The 17,238-nt window shown below is 43.8% G+C and overlaps 1 protein-coding gene across 2 annotated transcripts in view; it reads left to right on the top strand.

Moving 5' to 3' along the window:
* The window catches only part of AFF3 (ALF transcription elongation factor 3), a 601,777-nt gene that overhangs the window by 283,898 nt on the left and 300,641 nt on the right, over positions 1–17,238 (top strand). For both annotated transcript variants that reach the window (XM_056116650.1, XM_056116651.1), the window contains exon 6: positions 7,131–7,178. In XM_056116650.1, the coding sequence (XP_055972625.1) occupies positions 7,131–7,178 (48 nt within the window). The remainder of the gene's footprint in view (positions 1–7,130; positions 7,179–17,238) is intronic.

Consider the following 17,238-nt stretch of genomic DNA (forward strand, 5'->3'; position numbering starts at 1 on the left):
TCTTCAAATCCTGCAGGACTGTTTGAGTACTTGCAGACAAACAGGGATTTTAACTTTAGGATGGTAGTATTTTAGGATAAAAGCCCCACCTTCAACGTGTCTGATGAATAGGTAGATGTGTTTTGAAGATAGAAGCGTGCATGGCTCTATTTCCTCTGCAGTGATATGCTGTGTCCCGCTGATTTGATGGGGGTCTTTTCTCCAGCTTTGCTTACTTTCTCCAAAGCTCTGTTCTTGGCATGATAACAAGGGACTTGCTCCCACAGTGATAAGATCTCCTGGCTCTTTCTTGAGCTCTCTTACCCACAGCTTCATTCCTTAACGCTTCCTGGCAGTGCCTGTGGTATATTTTTAAGTGTTAGCATTGGGGAAAGCAGTTCCATGAAAAAGAAATGTGGTAGACAAGGCTGTAAGAAGGAAAATCAGCCGGGATTTCTAGCTTTTAATTGAAGTTTAGTTCGAGGTTCAATGAGGTGAGACTGTTATGACAGATTTCAAAATATAATGATAGAAAAATTGGGTGGGTTCATCAAAGTCAGAGTAAATACTGAGCAACAGCTCCAACAACTCAGCATGAAACAACAGCTACAAGCCCTCAAAAAATAAAGAGTAATTAAAATGTGCATTGTGCAGCCCTCCTTCTCAGTGGGTACCTTTGCAAGGAAAGTAGTAACTTTATTGTGAAATATATAAACACTAATTTGGAAATGCAAATTGCATGCTTTTTATTTTTATTTCTATAAAGTTGTTCACAAAGATTCATTACATTCAATATTCCAACACCAATCCCACCACCATTGCACCTTCCACCACCATTATTTCCAATTTTCCCAAGCCTGCCCCAGTAGCAGGCCCTAAATAATTTATTTTATATTACTTGTTATGAATAATTCACTAAAAATGATCAAAAAAATTTTCCTTAGAAGAAAGTATGTGAAGATTGTTGTACCTCACCCTGAAGCCCTTGTATAAGAGATTATTACAGGTTAGACCTTCTGTGTTAATATTTTCTTCATCGTGGTTGGTTGCCTTACCAACCTTACCTTACACCCCATCCAATGTGACATGCTACTCCTGGTATAGCAGTAGTGTAGAGTTTGAGATATCACTCCAGGAATTCGAAGATTTTGAATGGGGTGTTATAGTTACAGTTCGAATTTTGCTGGATGGGGACTTTGGGGTACAGAAGCATCTCTGCGGCTTGTTGATCTCTTTTGAGATTTATTGATCAGTCTCTGGATCATAGCTGTTAATGAGCCATGGCACCAGAGGCAACTCATGGGCATGACTGCTGGGCTCCTGGAAGAAAAGGGAGCTGGGGGCAGTTGCCCATTTTCGACTCCATGAGAGCCTGGAGATTTTGGTTACAAAATCCACATACCTGGGCTTTTCAGCAGATTCATTTCTGAATGAGGCTCTCCCGAGTCTATGGAGTAATGGCCATGAGCATGGCGGCAATTGGAGGGTGGAGTTTTTTAGCTGCGTGGACTCTGTTTGGAGGGGTGGTGGGCTCTCCTGCCCGCCTCTGGAGTGTCCTGGATATGAGACTCAGCCTGGCACGGGGTCTGGAAGCATCTCTTCAGTTTCACATGTATGTTTTAATCTTGTTTGCAAACAAAGAAAAAAAATTTTAGCACAGCGGTAGGGCGTTTGCCTTGCACACAGCCAACATGGCCGACCCGAGTTCGATTCCTCCACCCCTCTCGGAGAGCCTGGCAAGCTACCGAGAGTATCTCAACCTCACGGCAAAGCCTGGCAAGCTCCCTGTGACGTATTCGGTATGCCAGACACAGTAACAACAAGTCTCACGATGGAGACATTACTGGGCCCGCTCAAGCAAATCGATTTGCTTGAGCGGGCCCAGTAATTGGTCAGGAGGACCATGGTCAGGAGGACCATGACCAAATATAATCAAAGCATGAAACTGCAGATGTAAGCAGATTTGAGAAAGCCTTCAAGAAAACTAAGGGTATTCCCCTGTCTACCTCAACCTCCTTCATATCCCTATAAAAAAAATGAGGTGAAAGTCTACCCTCCACTTTCTTATTAGTTAATACCACAGAAGGAATAGCCATTTTGAACTTCTTTCTTCTGTCTTATTCCTCTTTGGTTTGTATACATGATGTTGGATGTTAGTGAGAACGTTATGTGTCAGCTAATTGGCAGCATGAAGGGAAGGAGAAACTTTACCCTGATACTGTCTGAATTCCTTTAATTCTGAACTTTAGGCCTTTTCTGTAACATCAGCTTGAACCATTTCTAAGGGTTGAGTTTGGAGAGATTCCGTGAGGTAATAGGAAATTCAGGGGTGTTGAAGAAGTATATATAGGTTCTCCTCTCACTGCCCTTGCTGCCAGATTATTCTGGATGAAGTCCTTCACTTCTCTGTGCCAGTTTCTCCTTCCGATAATGTCATTGAGTTGGCCTCAAAAGGGCTCCAACTCTCCTTATAATTAAAAATTTCTGTAATGCTGTGTCTTATGGAACTACTGCAATACAAAAGGTGTCCTAGAGATTACAGTTGCAATATTACTTATTTCCAGGTGGCACTTGGAGTTAGAAATACTCGATGCTTTTCCTGGGACAGACTATCCACAGTGTAACTTAAGGTCAGGCCTTGTTGAACCGGTTGTTAAAGTGCTTTTCGCTCGCCACACTGTTGGTGTCTCCTCAACTTTACAAGAGGCTTCCCAGTGAAGAGTCACCTGGTGTCTGTTGAGGCCAGCATAACTGATGCTGGGAGCGGCCATCAGTGACCCCATGTGATTATTCTGTACGCTCCTTCTAGTGTAACGAAAGATGCATTTAAAAGATCATCTGTCCTAAATTCCATTTAGGATTCAGTTCCTTTCCAGAGTAGTGCAGTGAAAATTTAAAAGATTACAGGGAGATACACTCATAGCAGCAACCTGTCATTTATATATAAAAGCATTAAAGGAAATTGACGTATTATATTGAAGGGAGGCTCAGCTTTAAAAATTTTCACTTGAAGAGTCTTATTAGTATATTATATATTTGAGTGATACCATTGGGAAAACACGAGGTCATTTTTTCCCTGAAAAAAATTTTTTTTAATTTCAAATAACTTGTAGTGAATCACCATGAGATATACAATCACACAATTGTTCACGATTGGGTTTCAGTCATAGAATGTTCCAATACCCATCCCTTCACCAGTATAGAAACAAGGACAAGCAGGACTGGTCCATGGATGGAAACTTGCGATAAGTGGAAGGTCCAGGAAAGGCAGCTAGGATAGAGAAGGGACCAGTGTGGCAATGAAAGTTAGAAATGATCACTCTGGACAAGAACTGAGTGCTGAAATGATATACATTATAAGCTTTCAATACTTGTATTGCAAACCATAATTCCCAGAGGGGTGTGTGTGTGTGTGTGTGTGTGTGTGTGTGTGTGTGTGTTGTGTGTATGTATGTGTGTGTGAGAGAGAGAAAGAGACAGAGAGAGAGAGAGAGAGAGAGAGAGAGAGAGAGGAAAAGTACCTGTCATAGAGGCAGGCTGGGGTGGGGGTACTGGATGAGGGTGATAAAAAAATATGTCACATGAGACTTAAAAAATTTTTAAGGTAGAAAATTGGAAGTACTTTGAGAATGTTATCACTTGCCAACTTATGAAGTTGAAAGAGGGAAATTTTATTTTATTTTATTTTATTTTTGGATCATATCTGGCCGTATTCATAACTTTGCACTCAGGGATCACTACTGGCAGGTTTGGGGGATCCTGTGAAGTGTCAGGGGTCAGACTTGGGCTGGTAACATGCAAGGCAAGTTCCCTGACCTCTGTACTATGCCTCGGGGCCCAAAGAGGAAGAATTTTTTTTTTGGGGGGGGTTGTTTTTGTTTTGAGGAGGAATTTTACACTTGATCTTAGCCAAAAGGCCGAGCAGCGATTGAGGAGGAATTTTAAACCAAAGAATGAAAATAGGTTTCAAGATATGTTATTTCTCTGATGCGCCCATATCTTCTACACTGTAAAGGAGACCACTCCTGAGGCTCACGGAATCCTGACCTGGCAAGGAGACCATTCCTAAGCCCCATGGAGTACTGGCCTGGCTAAGGCTTATAGCCTGTGAGCTGGTTGCCTCAGACTGCTGTGAAAGGAAGGCCAATTCCAAAGGGAACTCTGACCCACTCTGACTGCCATGTCACCATGCCATGAAGTCTGAAGAGCTGCCGTGGGATAGAGAACTGGGTATGAAGGAGGATGGTTATTAGATGCGTGTCATGGAATGGAAACTTTCAGGGAAGTAGAAAGGATGGGTGTGGGAAGGTGATGATGCGTTAGTGAAGGCCTCTCGGTCTCCTTCCCTGGTGCTCAGCACTGTTCTTGGTGTGTGTTTTGAAAGACAGCTATCACATTGTGTTTGTGTGTAATGAGTAGCAGTGCTTGTGCCTGATACGTTTTGTTACCCGGCCCGGGTACCAAATTACTGGGCTAAGTCTCTCCTCGGACTCTGCTCAGGGATTACCCCTAAATTAAACTAAATCAATAACTGGGCAAAGGACATTTTTCCAACAATCTTTCAATGACCATAAAATGATGCCATAATGTGCAGAAGATGTAATCTCACACATCCTAGGATGTTATTATGAAAAATAATGTGAAACTAGAAAATGAGTGCTGGTGAGATATGAGGGATGGGAACCTCCACTATTGCTGGTGAGAGTGCAAAAATGTTCAACTACTGTGAGGACCTCAAAAAGTTACACATGCAACCAACACATGACCTACCAATTCTAATCTTCTTTATATACTTCAAAACTTGAAAGCAGGTGTTCAACCAAAAATTGGTCATGATTGTCTGAAGCACAGTCACATTGGTGCAGTTGAAACCAACAAAATGCCATCAAGTGATGGAGGTATCAACAGTATGTGGTATGCCCATATAATGGAAGCTTTTCAGCCATAAGACAGAATTAAGGATGGATGCATGCTACAGTGTGAATGAACGTTGGAAGCATCCTGAATAAAACCAGGCACATACAAAATGTCAGGTTTTGTATGATTCCAGAATTGGTAAGTCTCTCGAGAGCAAAGCAGATTCTTGATGACTGGGGACTGAGAAGAATAAAGGGGGTGGTGTAAGGGTGGGGATTCCTGCTATGCCATTGGAACTGTAGCACTGCCAATAAATTTTACTTGCTAAAATTGTTCCATTTTATAATATGTTTATTTTTCCACACACACAAAAATATCTGCAAACTATATAACCCTCAGAGAAACCCTGGTAACATAATTCTGTTGACAAATGAGCTCAGCTTTGCTAAAGGAACAAATATACACTTAAAGCACAGCCTGAGGGGTGGGGGAAAGGTTCTAGATGAAAATGTATGAGACCCTGGATTGTAGTCCTGTGTCTGGCCTGCTTTGTTGCTAGGAGGTCCAGGCCTCGGATGAGGGCTGGCTAAATCCTCTCATCCTGGGTGGGAGAAACCTGCCGTCATGTCTAGCTCTTTTCTTCCTCTCATCCCTTCATCTGTTCCGACATCTTACACAGTCAGAAGGTGAAGTGTTTCTAATGTAATGGGCTATCACCATCAAAAGGAAGTAGGGTGGGGAAACTGAGGTATGATGTTTGGTAGAATCCCGTATTATTTAAAAGGCATAGTGTGGATTCATTCCTGAGCACTACTGAAAGTAGACTCACTCATTTCTTCATCCTGCCCACCAGCAGATATTTATTGAACACAAGGGATTGTGTGACACTGAAAACCAAAGCGCCTGGATGTGTGGTGTGTGTGTTCTAGAGGGAGAAGAGTTAACTGTTGCACTGCAAGTGTGGTGCATGCTGTGAAGACGAGGTCAGTGGCACTTGTGGTTGACCACTTCCGGGTCAGGGCACTGCTCTGCCAGAGTCCTAGCTGACCCACAGCATGAAAGATGACTTGGAATTACCTGGGAGAACCTGGAAGGTTCTTCTGGAATTTCCCAGGAAGAGGGAACTAGGAAGAGGAAGGAAGAGTGGGCGATGGTGAGGACAGCTTGGTTCTAGGGCCTCACACTGTGCCAGCCCAGCATTCTTGCACCAAAGAGTACAGACAATATTGCCTCCAGATCACAGAACTTCTGCCAGCTAATGCTCTTTGTGAGCCCACGGAAATCCCTCCTTGATGCTGGCTGTGTAGTGTCAGCCACACAGCATCTCTAGAACTCCAGGTGTTTCCAGGCGTCAGCTGGGGTCTGCAGCCTCCATTCCTCAGAGCCCTGAGCTGCACCTGGCAGGCAGCCTGGCCTCCAGAGCAAGCAAGGAATGTGCCAGGCAGGGGGCGAAAGCCCACTTCTCCATTCCATCTTTCAGTTTTCAGTCCTTCCAGCCAGTGAGGCTGGACTCTGAGGATGGAGCACTCCAGGCTCCCGGCTCCCGCCTACGCCACAGCAAACATTTGGATTTGAGCAGTGCAGGTGGTGAACTGAATTCACACATTAGAAATGCTTCCCATTTGGGGATTTTTGGATTTGTTTGGGTTTTTTGTGCATTGATTCTGTATGTGGGTGGGGGAGGGGAGTTGGGCCACACCTAACTGTGCTCAAGGCTTCGTTATGGTTCTATGTTCTGGGGACTGAACCCAGGATGGCTTCATAAGAGGCAAACAGTGACCTACAGTACTATCTCTCTGGCCCCTTCACTGACTCTTTATAAATGACCAGGGGAAATAAAATAACAACAATAATGGCTCGTCACTTGACAATAATCTTCCTGATATCATGCACTGTATTTCATGTATCTTATGCTCTGTGTGTTTCAGGCACGGGCAGGGCTTTTGAAGGAACCAAGTTCGGTTTTTATGCCTGCTCTACTCTTACCTGTCTAGTGCTTCTGTTTGGGTAGAGCCCAGTTGGACGGCGCTCACACTGGCGGGAGTGTTTTGTACCCCTCAGAGGCACCCCCTTAGCTGTGCTGTAGGTGAAGGGCCCAGAGCTTCCTCGGGGGCTGTGTCGTGCCCTGGTCTGGCCTGCGTGCAGGCGCAGTGGGAACGTCCCGTTAAGGAGAAGAGCTGGTGGTGCGCCTGTGGAGGCATTCCCCCAGAGTCAGCTCAATCTTCAGTGTCTGTTTTCCTTAACAGTCAGCAATCTAGTCTCTCAGACTTAATTTTATTCTCTCTTGATTTCAGGAGAGCAGATCTGGAGAAGCCAACAGCTGTGTAGAAGAAATAATTCGGGTAAGGATGTTCCTTTGCAAATCTTATCAACTGATTGAACATAGAACGCCGCCGAGTGAGGTGTCATTAACCAAGGGAGCCCATTGTTTCCTGTTTGACACTTCACCTGAGAGTAATTGCATAAACTGCCTAAGTGACACTTCACAAAGCAGTGCTCCTCTTAGAGAGCCCAGGAATGCACCTCCAACTGGCGCCTGTGCGCGAGGCTGATTAAAGTGATCAGCTGGAAGTCAGAGAGGGCTGAGGCGCCCGATGCACTCCTCTTACCTCTGGGTGCCGTTCCCCACCCTGCTGCGTAGACGCATCCTTCGGTAGCCCATGCTTCTGACGCACATACAGGTTGCCTGTTAGTTTCCCCCGAATGTAATTACAGGCAGAAGCTCTGTGGCATGGAGGCAATGCTCAGTGTCTGAACATTCATTTCTGTATGACTTTTCCTGTTATTCCGATTATTTTCCCATGGCAAGCTACCCGTGAGGTATTCGATATGCCAAACACAGCAGCAACAAAGTCTCCAATGGAGACGTTACTGGGCCCGCTCGAGCAAATCGATGAACAGCGGGAAGACAGTGACAGAGACAGTGCTCCATAGCACATCCTTTCATTATCACTATCTATAGGGCTTATCACCACGCACCACTTTTGCACTGGAACTCATAAAATTGATTGTTTTGCCAGGTTTCTTATTCCTCACGATTTAAGCTCATAATCAGGATGTCATCTTCAACCCATATTTTTTCTTCACTTATATATTTTCCAAGGGAATAACCAAATAATTTATGGTTCTCAGAAAGCTAATATTCCACTAAGAAAAAAATTAGAAATGGAGCAATAGCACAGCGGTAGGGCGTTTGCCTTGCACGCAGCCAACATGGCCGACCCAAGTTCGATTCCTCCGCCCCTCTCGGAGAGCCCGGCAAGCTACTGAGAGTATCTCGCCTGCACGGCAGAGCCTGGCAAGCTCCCCGTGACATATTTGATATGCCAAACACAGTAACAACAAAGTCTCCAATGGAGACGTTACTGGGCCCGCTCGAGCAAATCGATGATCAACGGGAGGGCCTTTACCTTTACCTTTACCTTACCTATTTAAAAAACCTTTATTTTAACATGTTTTTAATTATTTCACATCTGAACACTTTTCCTTGGGTTTCTAGTGAATTATAATAATGCAGTTATTTTGTTTAAAGTTTTATATTAATCTTAATTTTAAATATTCTTCAAGGACAAGATTTTTTTCTTTTCACAAATCATTTTGCCACAAACAATTTTTTTAAGTTGGCAAAAACTATTGAGTTTAATTTGTAGTATTCAGGGTGATGTTTTTAAATTCTGAAGGGATTTATATAGAAAAGGCTTGTCAAAGTGGGTAGTTTTATTTCTGGTATATGTATGTTAAATAAAGTGCTGTGTCATATATCTGCATGTTTATACCAGGGGGCTTTGCACACTTAGCAATGACAGTGTTAGGTGAGTCCAAGGAAGTGGGAGTGTTTCAGGAGCACAGTGATGGGTGTTAACTCAGGAAACCTAAGCTTCTTGCGGAGGAGGTGAGGGGACGAAGGAATGTTATCCAACAGACATGGTGTATTGTCTTTTGCGGTGCTGAGTTCCCATGGATGGTCTTCCTAGAGCCTATTTTTCTTACTGATTTTCTCATACATTGTAATCAACTTAGGTAAATGTGATAGGACTCCATGACTGCCAGGGGCTCTTTTTACCTGCAACCATCACCTGTGAAAGGTGACTGTTACTGTGGAGGAAGAGAAGGGTGACTTTAAAATTCCTTAAAATGAAGACCAGGGCATTGTTTTCACAGCTGTTAGCACATGGCAGGTACTCAGAGAAGGTGCTGGCCAGTGACAGCCCACCTGTCCTCCTTGGAAGTGACAGTGTGCTGTGGGTGAGGAGTGCTAATTGTTTTAGTGCCACTTACATAAATGTCAGACATCAACTATGTTATCTCAGGTTTTCTAAGACCTTGTTTGGGATGAAGGACAGATTTCCTGAGGAAGAAATGTTTGAATAACTATGGTGGAGGTGAGGAGTGAATGAAAAATCTATGGAGGGTAAAGTTCCAAGAAAGAAGTGGGGCAGCCTGGCTTGTCTGACACCAAGAGGCAGGTTAGGTCAGGCGGCCAGAGAGTAAGTGGGGAATGTGGGCAGGACTTAGACAGTGCCCGCCCGCCTCAGCCCTGCCCAGGAGCTCTGGAGCAGAGAAGAATTTGAGCAGGGCTGTGAGTGAGGAGTTCCTTAAGTGTACAGCTGGGAAGTCGTGGGGAATGGGCTGAGAAGAGGGTGGCTGGGACAGCTTCCCAGGTGAAAGTCTCATGGGAGGCCACTCACAGATGTGTGGAATATTGAGGGAGGAGAATGCATCACAAATTGATTTTCAGAAATGCTCAGTTTGAGTTTCATTTAAGTCATTAACAAAAACAAGGAGAATATAGATGAAAATAGATGGGGCTAAAACAAGCAAAAGCCCATGTATGCATGAGGCTAAAGCACAATACGGAGGTCTCAGTGCTGACCAGGATTCTGTATTCATTGGCATGCTGACAAATAAAACCTTAGAAATAGATGAATGCACGTGAAGACAGACTAAAGATAGAGGAAATAATGAGAATCTAAATTCTAGCATTTGGAAATCAGGAAAAGGAAGCTGTCATAAGAAGGGATACGAAGAGAAGCCGAGGGAAATACTCCGACAGTGAAAAGTCAGAGACGTGGGAAAGAGTGAATCCATTTCACAGTACACAGAATTTCTAACAAGAGATATGAGAATGAAAAACCACTCAGGTTAAGGGTGGAATTAAGGCTTTCAGAGGCAAGCATAATGTACTATACGGATTTTGGTTTATAATGACACCCGCACAAAGCCTCTGTGAAATTATAATGTGATACTATTTCAATAAGATATAAAGATGGCCAGTGGACAAGACAGCAAAAAGTTCACTAATGACTGTCCTGAGTGTGTTTCTGTGGAATACAGAGGCAGAATTCTCAGGCTAGAACCAGGAAATGGTGTCGGTGAGTATAGATGTGATAAGGGCCAGTTTCTATTCCAGCACGGTTTCATTTTCCGTAAATACGTTGGCCACTATGAGGTGATGCAGAGGGAACATTTGTCAAGCCACGTGATGCACGAACACTTGTCTAAGTCTTTTGCCTGTGTTATTCATTTGACCTTCCTAACTGCCATCTGAAGGAGGCACTAGCACATCCCAGTTCCCCCAGGAAAGGTGACAGGTATCCCCTGGCCCAGAGGACATAGCTTGCAGGTGCCGCACCCATCTGCTCTTGGCACCCCTCTCTGAACCACTGCTGTCTCATTGAACGAGGGTATCCCCTGGCTCATTGAAGAAACCTCACAAACACGTCACGGAAAGCAAATTTTGGCATTTCCATGTGCTTATTATTTGAAAGTGCCGGATTATGCATTTGTGCTCTTGAACTCACAGCCTTTTCATGGCTAATGTTGTCAAAGTCATCTTTAAGCTTCTTTTTTCTCTCCTCCTCTTTATTTTTGCTGAGGTGATTATTTTCAAGTTGTTTGAACAGTGCTTTGTGTTCTGTAATGTAATTATTTTTTATTCTTACTCAGAATTTTAATCCTGGGACCCAATCAATCTCCATAATATTGCAAAAATGCACTTAACCAAGGGAGAAATTATAACCATGTTCTATAGAGATGGGTGATAAGGGCTGGGGGCTCTTATGTTTGTTACTGTTTTCTAAGTTATAATATATTTCATCCTTAACGGTTCCAGTGCTGTAATGTCGAGGTACTTTTCAAGCATTATCCATTAACATAAAATGACATTAACATTTGTTCAGCAAATAAAATTCACATACAACTTAATGGGTGGCACAGGGCTAGAGCCTGCATGGTAGACCGATTTAGGTGGCAGCTGTTGAGGGCACTACCCGTTCCATTTTGAGCCTTGGTCCGGGGAAAGCAGTGTGTGAGAGATGAATCATTCCAGCACAGTTCCCAAGTAGCCCACCTTCGTGACTTTCCCTGGTGATTGCTGCTTTAATCACCATTTCCTGTGAAACATTCATAGTGGATATTGCATAGAGTTGCATCTCTCGCTCTGTATACAGAGCAACCAGTGCTTGTTTAAGTTCTGGAGACCCAAACCAGTTTTCTGGAACTGTGACCAAACAGACATTATTAGCCAGTTAAAGAAACTCCTTTCCTTTGGTTTTCTAAAAGCCAAGGATCCTCCTGGACAAGATTTTCACGTGGGATTCTGGAATGTCTGTGAGCGAGTAGCATGAAATGTGTGTCACTCTGGTCTCTTCACATTCGGCTGTACTTAAATGTCTGCCTGCTTTGTAACCAAAGGAAAAAACCCAAATATTAGCTACTCTCTGGGGCAAATAGACAACAAGGACATGATGGGTTTTAAGTACCTAGTTTTAGAATTAAACCCAGGTCAAATCTCCCTTGCTTCAGCCTCACAGACTTTATTCCCTGTTCTTGATGGGATAAATTATTTTGGTTATTTTCAATAGCAAATATTTCATTAGTGACAAAATAAAATCCATAAATGGCAAAACAAATTTGGGCCCATATTAGCATAGCCCATTACTTGAGGCAATAAAATACAAGTAGACCTGAGAGAGACAAAGGGAAATTCACCGTGCAAGACTGATAAGTCTTATCCAAGGGAAAACCATTTTGCTTAAAAGTGTTTTCTTTTCATTTTCTTTTAGTCATCTGAATGGATACAGAGATAGATATCATCCTTTATATTCTGTTGATGCATTTTATACCCATCATTTTATTAGTCCTTCTGTCTACAACCACAAAACCATGTATACAACCGAAAGCCATAACTACTGTGATTTATAATACTATTAACAATAAAGTTTCATGCATCCAACCCTCCAACCCAACACCCTCCAGCAGAGTGTGGGCTTCCTTCCATTAATGACCGTCTTGGGGTCCCTCCCAAGCCCTTCCCCCACTTGCCCCCCAGTTACGTAAAGCAGCGATTGGGTTCAGTTATCTTGGCTATTTGCTGTCTCCATACTCTGTGTCTTTATATCCCACCTACAATTCCGTTTTACCAACCAAAGGTGCCATAGTGTCTCTGAGGGTATCCAGACATGTCCTGGTTTGGGGGGCTGGTTGTCTATATTCTGTAGCTCTCCCACTCCGTAGACTGCAGAGGGTTCTGTTCTAACAGAAATGGAGCAGGAGGTCACTTCAGTTCAGACTTGGTTCTGAGCCCACAGGCTTTTGGGCAATGGTCAAAAGAATCAGCATCCCAGGAAGCTGCATTGGAAGAGAATTCCTCTACCCTTCTGGGTTTGCCTGTTTTATTCTTATGCTCATCATTAGAAGTTGAAATGGTTGGGAGAAGCATGCTGAAAGTAGACTATAGACCGAACATGATTGCCACTCAATGCCTCTTTTGCAAACCACAACACCCTAAAAGGAGAGAGAGAACAAAAGGGAATGCCCTGCCACAGAGGCAGGGTAGGTTGGAGGGATGGGGGCTGGGGAGTGAGAGGGATACTGGGACCCGTGGTGGTGGAAAATGGGCACTGGTGGAGAGATGGGTACTTGATCATTGTATAACTGAAACCCAAGCACAAAAATTTGCAGGTCTACTGTACCTCATGGTGTTTCACTAATAAAAATTTTTAAAAAAAGTTGCAATGGTTCTCCCTGAAAGGCACACCGCATACCTCATTAGAACTCAACTTGGGGAGAAAACCAGGTGTTAGCAGCCTAAGGATCTACGGGCCTGTGGGAATACTCTCCCTGCCTTGAAAATAGCGGGTAAATTCTGACCCCTCAGTGGATATATTTTCATGGGTGTTTGTCAGTGTTTTGCTCAGAGATGCTGAATGGGAGAAAGGAAGCCAGTGTCGTGTGAACACAAGCTAGATGCCACTGGGTTCCAAGTAATCTACCAATGTTTTATGCCTCCGCTGCCTGACAGCCGAGTAAGAGTTAGGGAGGTGCGGGGAAGTGAGCTGGCAGGCCAGATGGCACGAGGTGCTGCCTCCTGGCAATGTCAAGGGCACGACTTTGCACTTTCCCATAAATATTTGGAGAGCTTTCGCACTGCACTCTAGTACTGAGACATTAAAAATACTTTTTAAAAAAGATGTTTGTTTTTCTGACTTTGGTAGGTACATCAACAGAACAAAGACATTGAGAATGAATTTCACTCAGGGGCCAGGGTAACAGTAAAGAGTAAGTGGGGAGAGCGTTTGCCTTGCACGTGGCTGACCCACATTCAGTCCCTGGCACTCCATCCACTCTCCTGCGAACACTGCCAAAAGTGATCTCTGAGCACAGAGGCAGGAGTAACCCCTGAGCATTGCTTGGCATGACTCAAAACCAACAAGCAAGACTGAGTATCACTAAAAAAAGAAGTACATTTGCTCAATGTATTAGAACACTGCCAGAAGCAGGCAATGTAGTGCTCCTCCAGATGCTGGCTTTCAGTGCACCTCTGGACGGTGGCGTGCAGTGCTCCTCTGGATGGCACCAAGCAGAACCCAGCTTTAGCAACCCAGAGTGTAGGTGGTGGGAAGGGAGGTCTGCTCAGAGCGTGCATGGCCCACTGGACCATATTGTTCATGCTCAGAGGCCACCAGATTTCATTGTGTTCATCATGTTTCACTTTTTTTCATTTCAGCTTCTCCTGAGTTTCAGAAAATAAACACTTAAGTTTGTATTAAGTGAAATACATTTTTTTTAATCCATAAGGGAGGTTTACAATTACAATGTTGTTTTTTTATTTGACTATGTAGAGTTGAAAGTATTAATACAAGTAAAACTACAGTGTCTTATACTTTCCAACATATAAAATTCCCGAAGGATGTACTTACTTTTAATCTTTAGGGTATTTTTTTTAAGTGCTATCCTCCAACAGTAAAATGCTAATGTTTTTCAACCAATTTACTTTTGTGTCCTTTGCTAAATTAATTTAATTTAATCAATGGACCTTTTCTCTCTTCCTTGTTTCTGTACTTAAGTATCATACGAGCATATACATCCATTGAATATTATCGGTTGACTAGTAATCAAAACTGAAAATGACTTATGGAATTACTATATGTTATTTCACATTTTTAGTGAACTCTGGTATTTGGCTTACTTATTTTGCTAATTTTATTAGTTACTTGTAGTTTAGTTTTCCTGTGTTCCATCTGCTGATAGATCTAGAATGTTCCCGAGCCTCCCTCCTCTTCGTGCTTCCCTCAGGTGAGGAGAGCGCCCCTCTTCCCGCCTGGGGCTCCTCCTTCTGGTGTGGAGGCAGGTCCTTTGCTGCGTCCAGCCCCATAGCTGGTCAGTCCTTCCTCTCTCGGCCTCTCCTCAGCCGTGGCACTGTGAACGGGGAGGCATGTGGTCCAGCCGTGTTCTCTGAAGCCCCTGTGTCCTTCTGAAGTGGACTTCCCCGCCCAGCCCTTGGTCCTTCACCTCTGCTTCCCACCCACACCACAGAGCTTCTTCTCCCCCAGTCCTCGAGCACAGACGTTGGCTGGGCCATGATGCTGCCAGCCCAGCGGTGCTTTCTGATGCTCAAGTGCTGCCCCTCTCACGTTCTGTTCTGCTGGACTCCTTCCCAGCTGCTGGCCAGGGCTCCTAGTCTCCCCCAGAACTCGCCTTCCTCTTACCATCCTTGTGTCTCTCAGCCTCTCGTCTGGTCTTCTTTTCACCAGACTAATTTCCTCAGCTTCATCTTCCAATCATAATGGTTGTTGAATATAATTCCTTAAGAAACTTTTTTGTTGTTTTGGGGCCACACCTAGCAGTGCTCAGGACTTCCTCCTGCTCTGTGCTCAGGGGTCACTCCTGGCAGATTCAGAGGACTCTCTGGGGTGCCAGGGATCCAGCCTGGGTCGGCTGCATGCAAGTCAAGAGCCCAAGTGTATTTCCTAAGCCCAGGTCTATAGGTCTATGATCTGCAGAGGTTGCCTGCCCTGCTGCCCGTGTCCTCCATGGAGACGTGGGCCCCTCTGCCTGAGGTCAGCTCACATGTCCACTGTGTTCTTCCTCAGCGTGCCGTATCTGCCTTCAGTCCCCTGCTGGGCCACTAGTCGCTGCTGCCCTTCCTTCCTCATCTACGCCCTTTTCCATTGAGGCACAGGATTCAGAGTGTAAAGTTGTTGGTCAGCGACTGCTGGTGTCCACGACGGGAGAGATTAGTCCTGTCTCCTCCACTTGTATCCTAGTGGTCTCTCGTGACACTGAGCTTCTTGTTTTGATAGGTAATGAGGGTAATGTACATGTTGAATATATCAAGATGATAAATTTGCAGGGCTAATTTGGTTAATTATCATGTTACTGTTCATAGACTGAAAGCACACGTCAGAGATTTCCACTGAATTACGCTCTGTAGAAGGCAATTCTTAGAGCAATCAAGGCATCTGTCCAAAGTGTTCAACTCAAGACATACATTTTAATTGTATTAATTTCATGAAAAACATTGGTGTTATTTTTAAAGTTAAGTGTTGCAAAGTTATACTGATTTGCCGTAAATCATCCTTGCACACAGGGGAGTTTAAAAGAATTCCTAAGATAGAAAATAATTTGAGCACCAAAGAGAGAGGACACAAAAAATCAGAACATCTACTACCTATTAATCCTAGATTTTATAAAGATGTGATTACCTGGGGAATAGACCTAGACCTGCCCAAGACCTGCGTTCCATCCCCAGCACTGAAAAAATGAAAAAATAAATACATATTCAAAGGGAAGGGTTGGACCTTAGGGCTCACACATTTTCTTTAATTTCTTCTCCCATATCTATCTGCGTGTTGTTGTGATTTTCAGCCCTCTCCACACCAGCCAGAATAGGTGGCACAGTCTCTGCCCTGCCACATTCTAACCGGAGCTTCATGCCTGTATGTCTGCACTTGGTCCTTCTATTCTTGTGCTCAGGGCTCGACGTTCAGGGAAGCTCTGCACTGCCCTTTCTGGAGACCACCAAGTACCCTTCCTCAAAGCCTTCCTCTGCTGGTGATAAATCCATGATGGCAGACTCCCCATGGCTGCAGATTCTAGGGTTAAGAATACTCCCGGGCTAACTCCGGCCAGTTCACTCGGAGCTTCTTTCCCTTCCCCACCTCTCTAGAAGGTATTCTCATGGACGCAAGTGCGTATTTATTCTTGCCTGAGTTTCCTAGACAGTGTCAGAGGTCTATGGGCAGTTCACTAGTGGTATTTTCAGGACAGTGTTTTTTAATGATCATGCTTCTAAATAAAGGTGAATAGTTCTATGGAATTTTAAAATATTAGGAATTTCATATCTTACTCCATATTTAAGAAAAAAAAGTTTTTATATGAACGTTGATTAGCCTTTCAAAACCTGACTCAAAGTCTAAAGATCAATGTACTTATTGACTTGCCATGCACATAATTTAAAGTCTATTCCTCAGCTATTTACAAATATCTTTTAATTATTCTCAAATATAAATTTATTTCTGCATTTAAAATGCATGTTTTTCAGGGAAATTGCCTTAGGACTTCATGTTAACTGATTTAACATTGCTGGACTGTTTGAATATATGTACTTTCTGAACCATTTTAGCCCTTCCGTTGCTGGCCATAACTTGGAATGTTACAGCTTGGGTCAGTCCTCAAACATGTTTTGTTCTTGAGACAGATACAGGGAAGGATAGACTTTTTTAAAAAGCTCCTAAAAGGTTTACAACCTCCCAAGACCTGAAAACCAAATTGTGGATTGGTGAATCAGGAACTCAGCTTCCAATATGAGAGCCATATTTGAAGACTCCCTTGCACAATAACCAGAGAAAGAGGAAAGGGCAGAAAGCAAGCCCGGCCCCAGTGCAGTGAAGATGGTGCTTCATAGAAAAATGAGGACGAGAAGTTCTCTCCAGACAGTACAATAAAAACCTCTCGTCTGGTCTGCAAAATAATCATTTATCATTCTGACTTTTTAACTTGCTGTTTCCTTGTTTTTTTCAGTGAAGTCCTTTAGTATCCCTGCCACATACACTGCTGGCCCAGACTCTAGGAGAAGACAAGCAGTGTACACAAAGTTCCTTTTTGAGGTTCACTGGTTAT

The sequence above is a fragment of the Sorex fumeus genome, unplaced genomic scaffold (assembly GCF_029834395.1).
Source record: "Sorex fumeus unplaced genomic scaffold, SorFum_2.1 ptg000033l, whole genome shotgun sequence".
In the NCBI taxonomy this organism is placed as follows: domain Eukaryota; kingdom Metazoa; phylum Chordata; class Mammalia; order Eulipotyphla; family Soricidae; genus Sorex; species Sorex fumeus.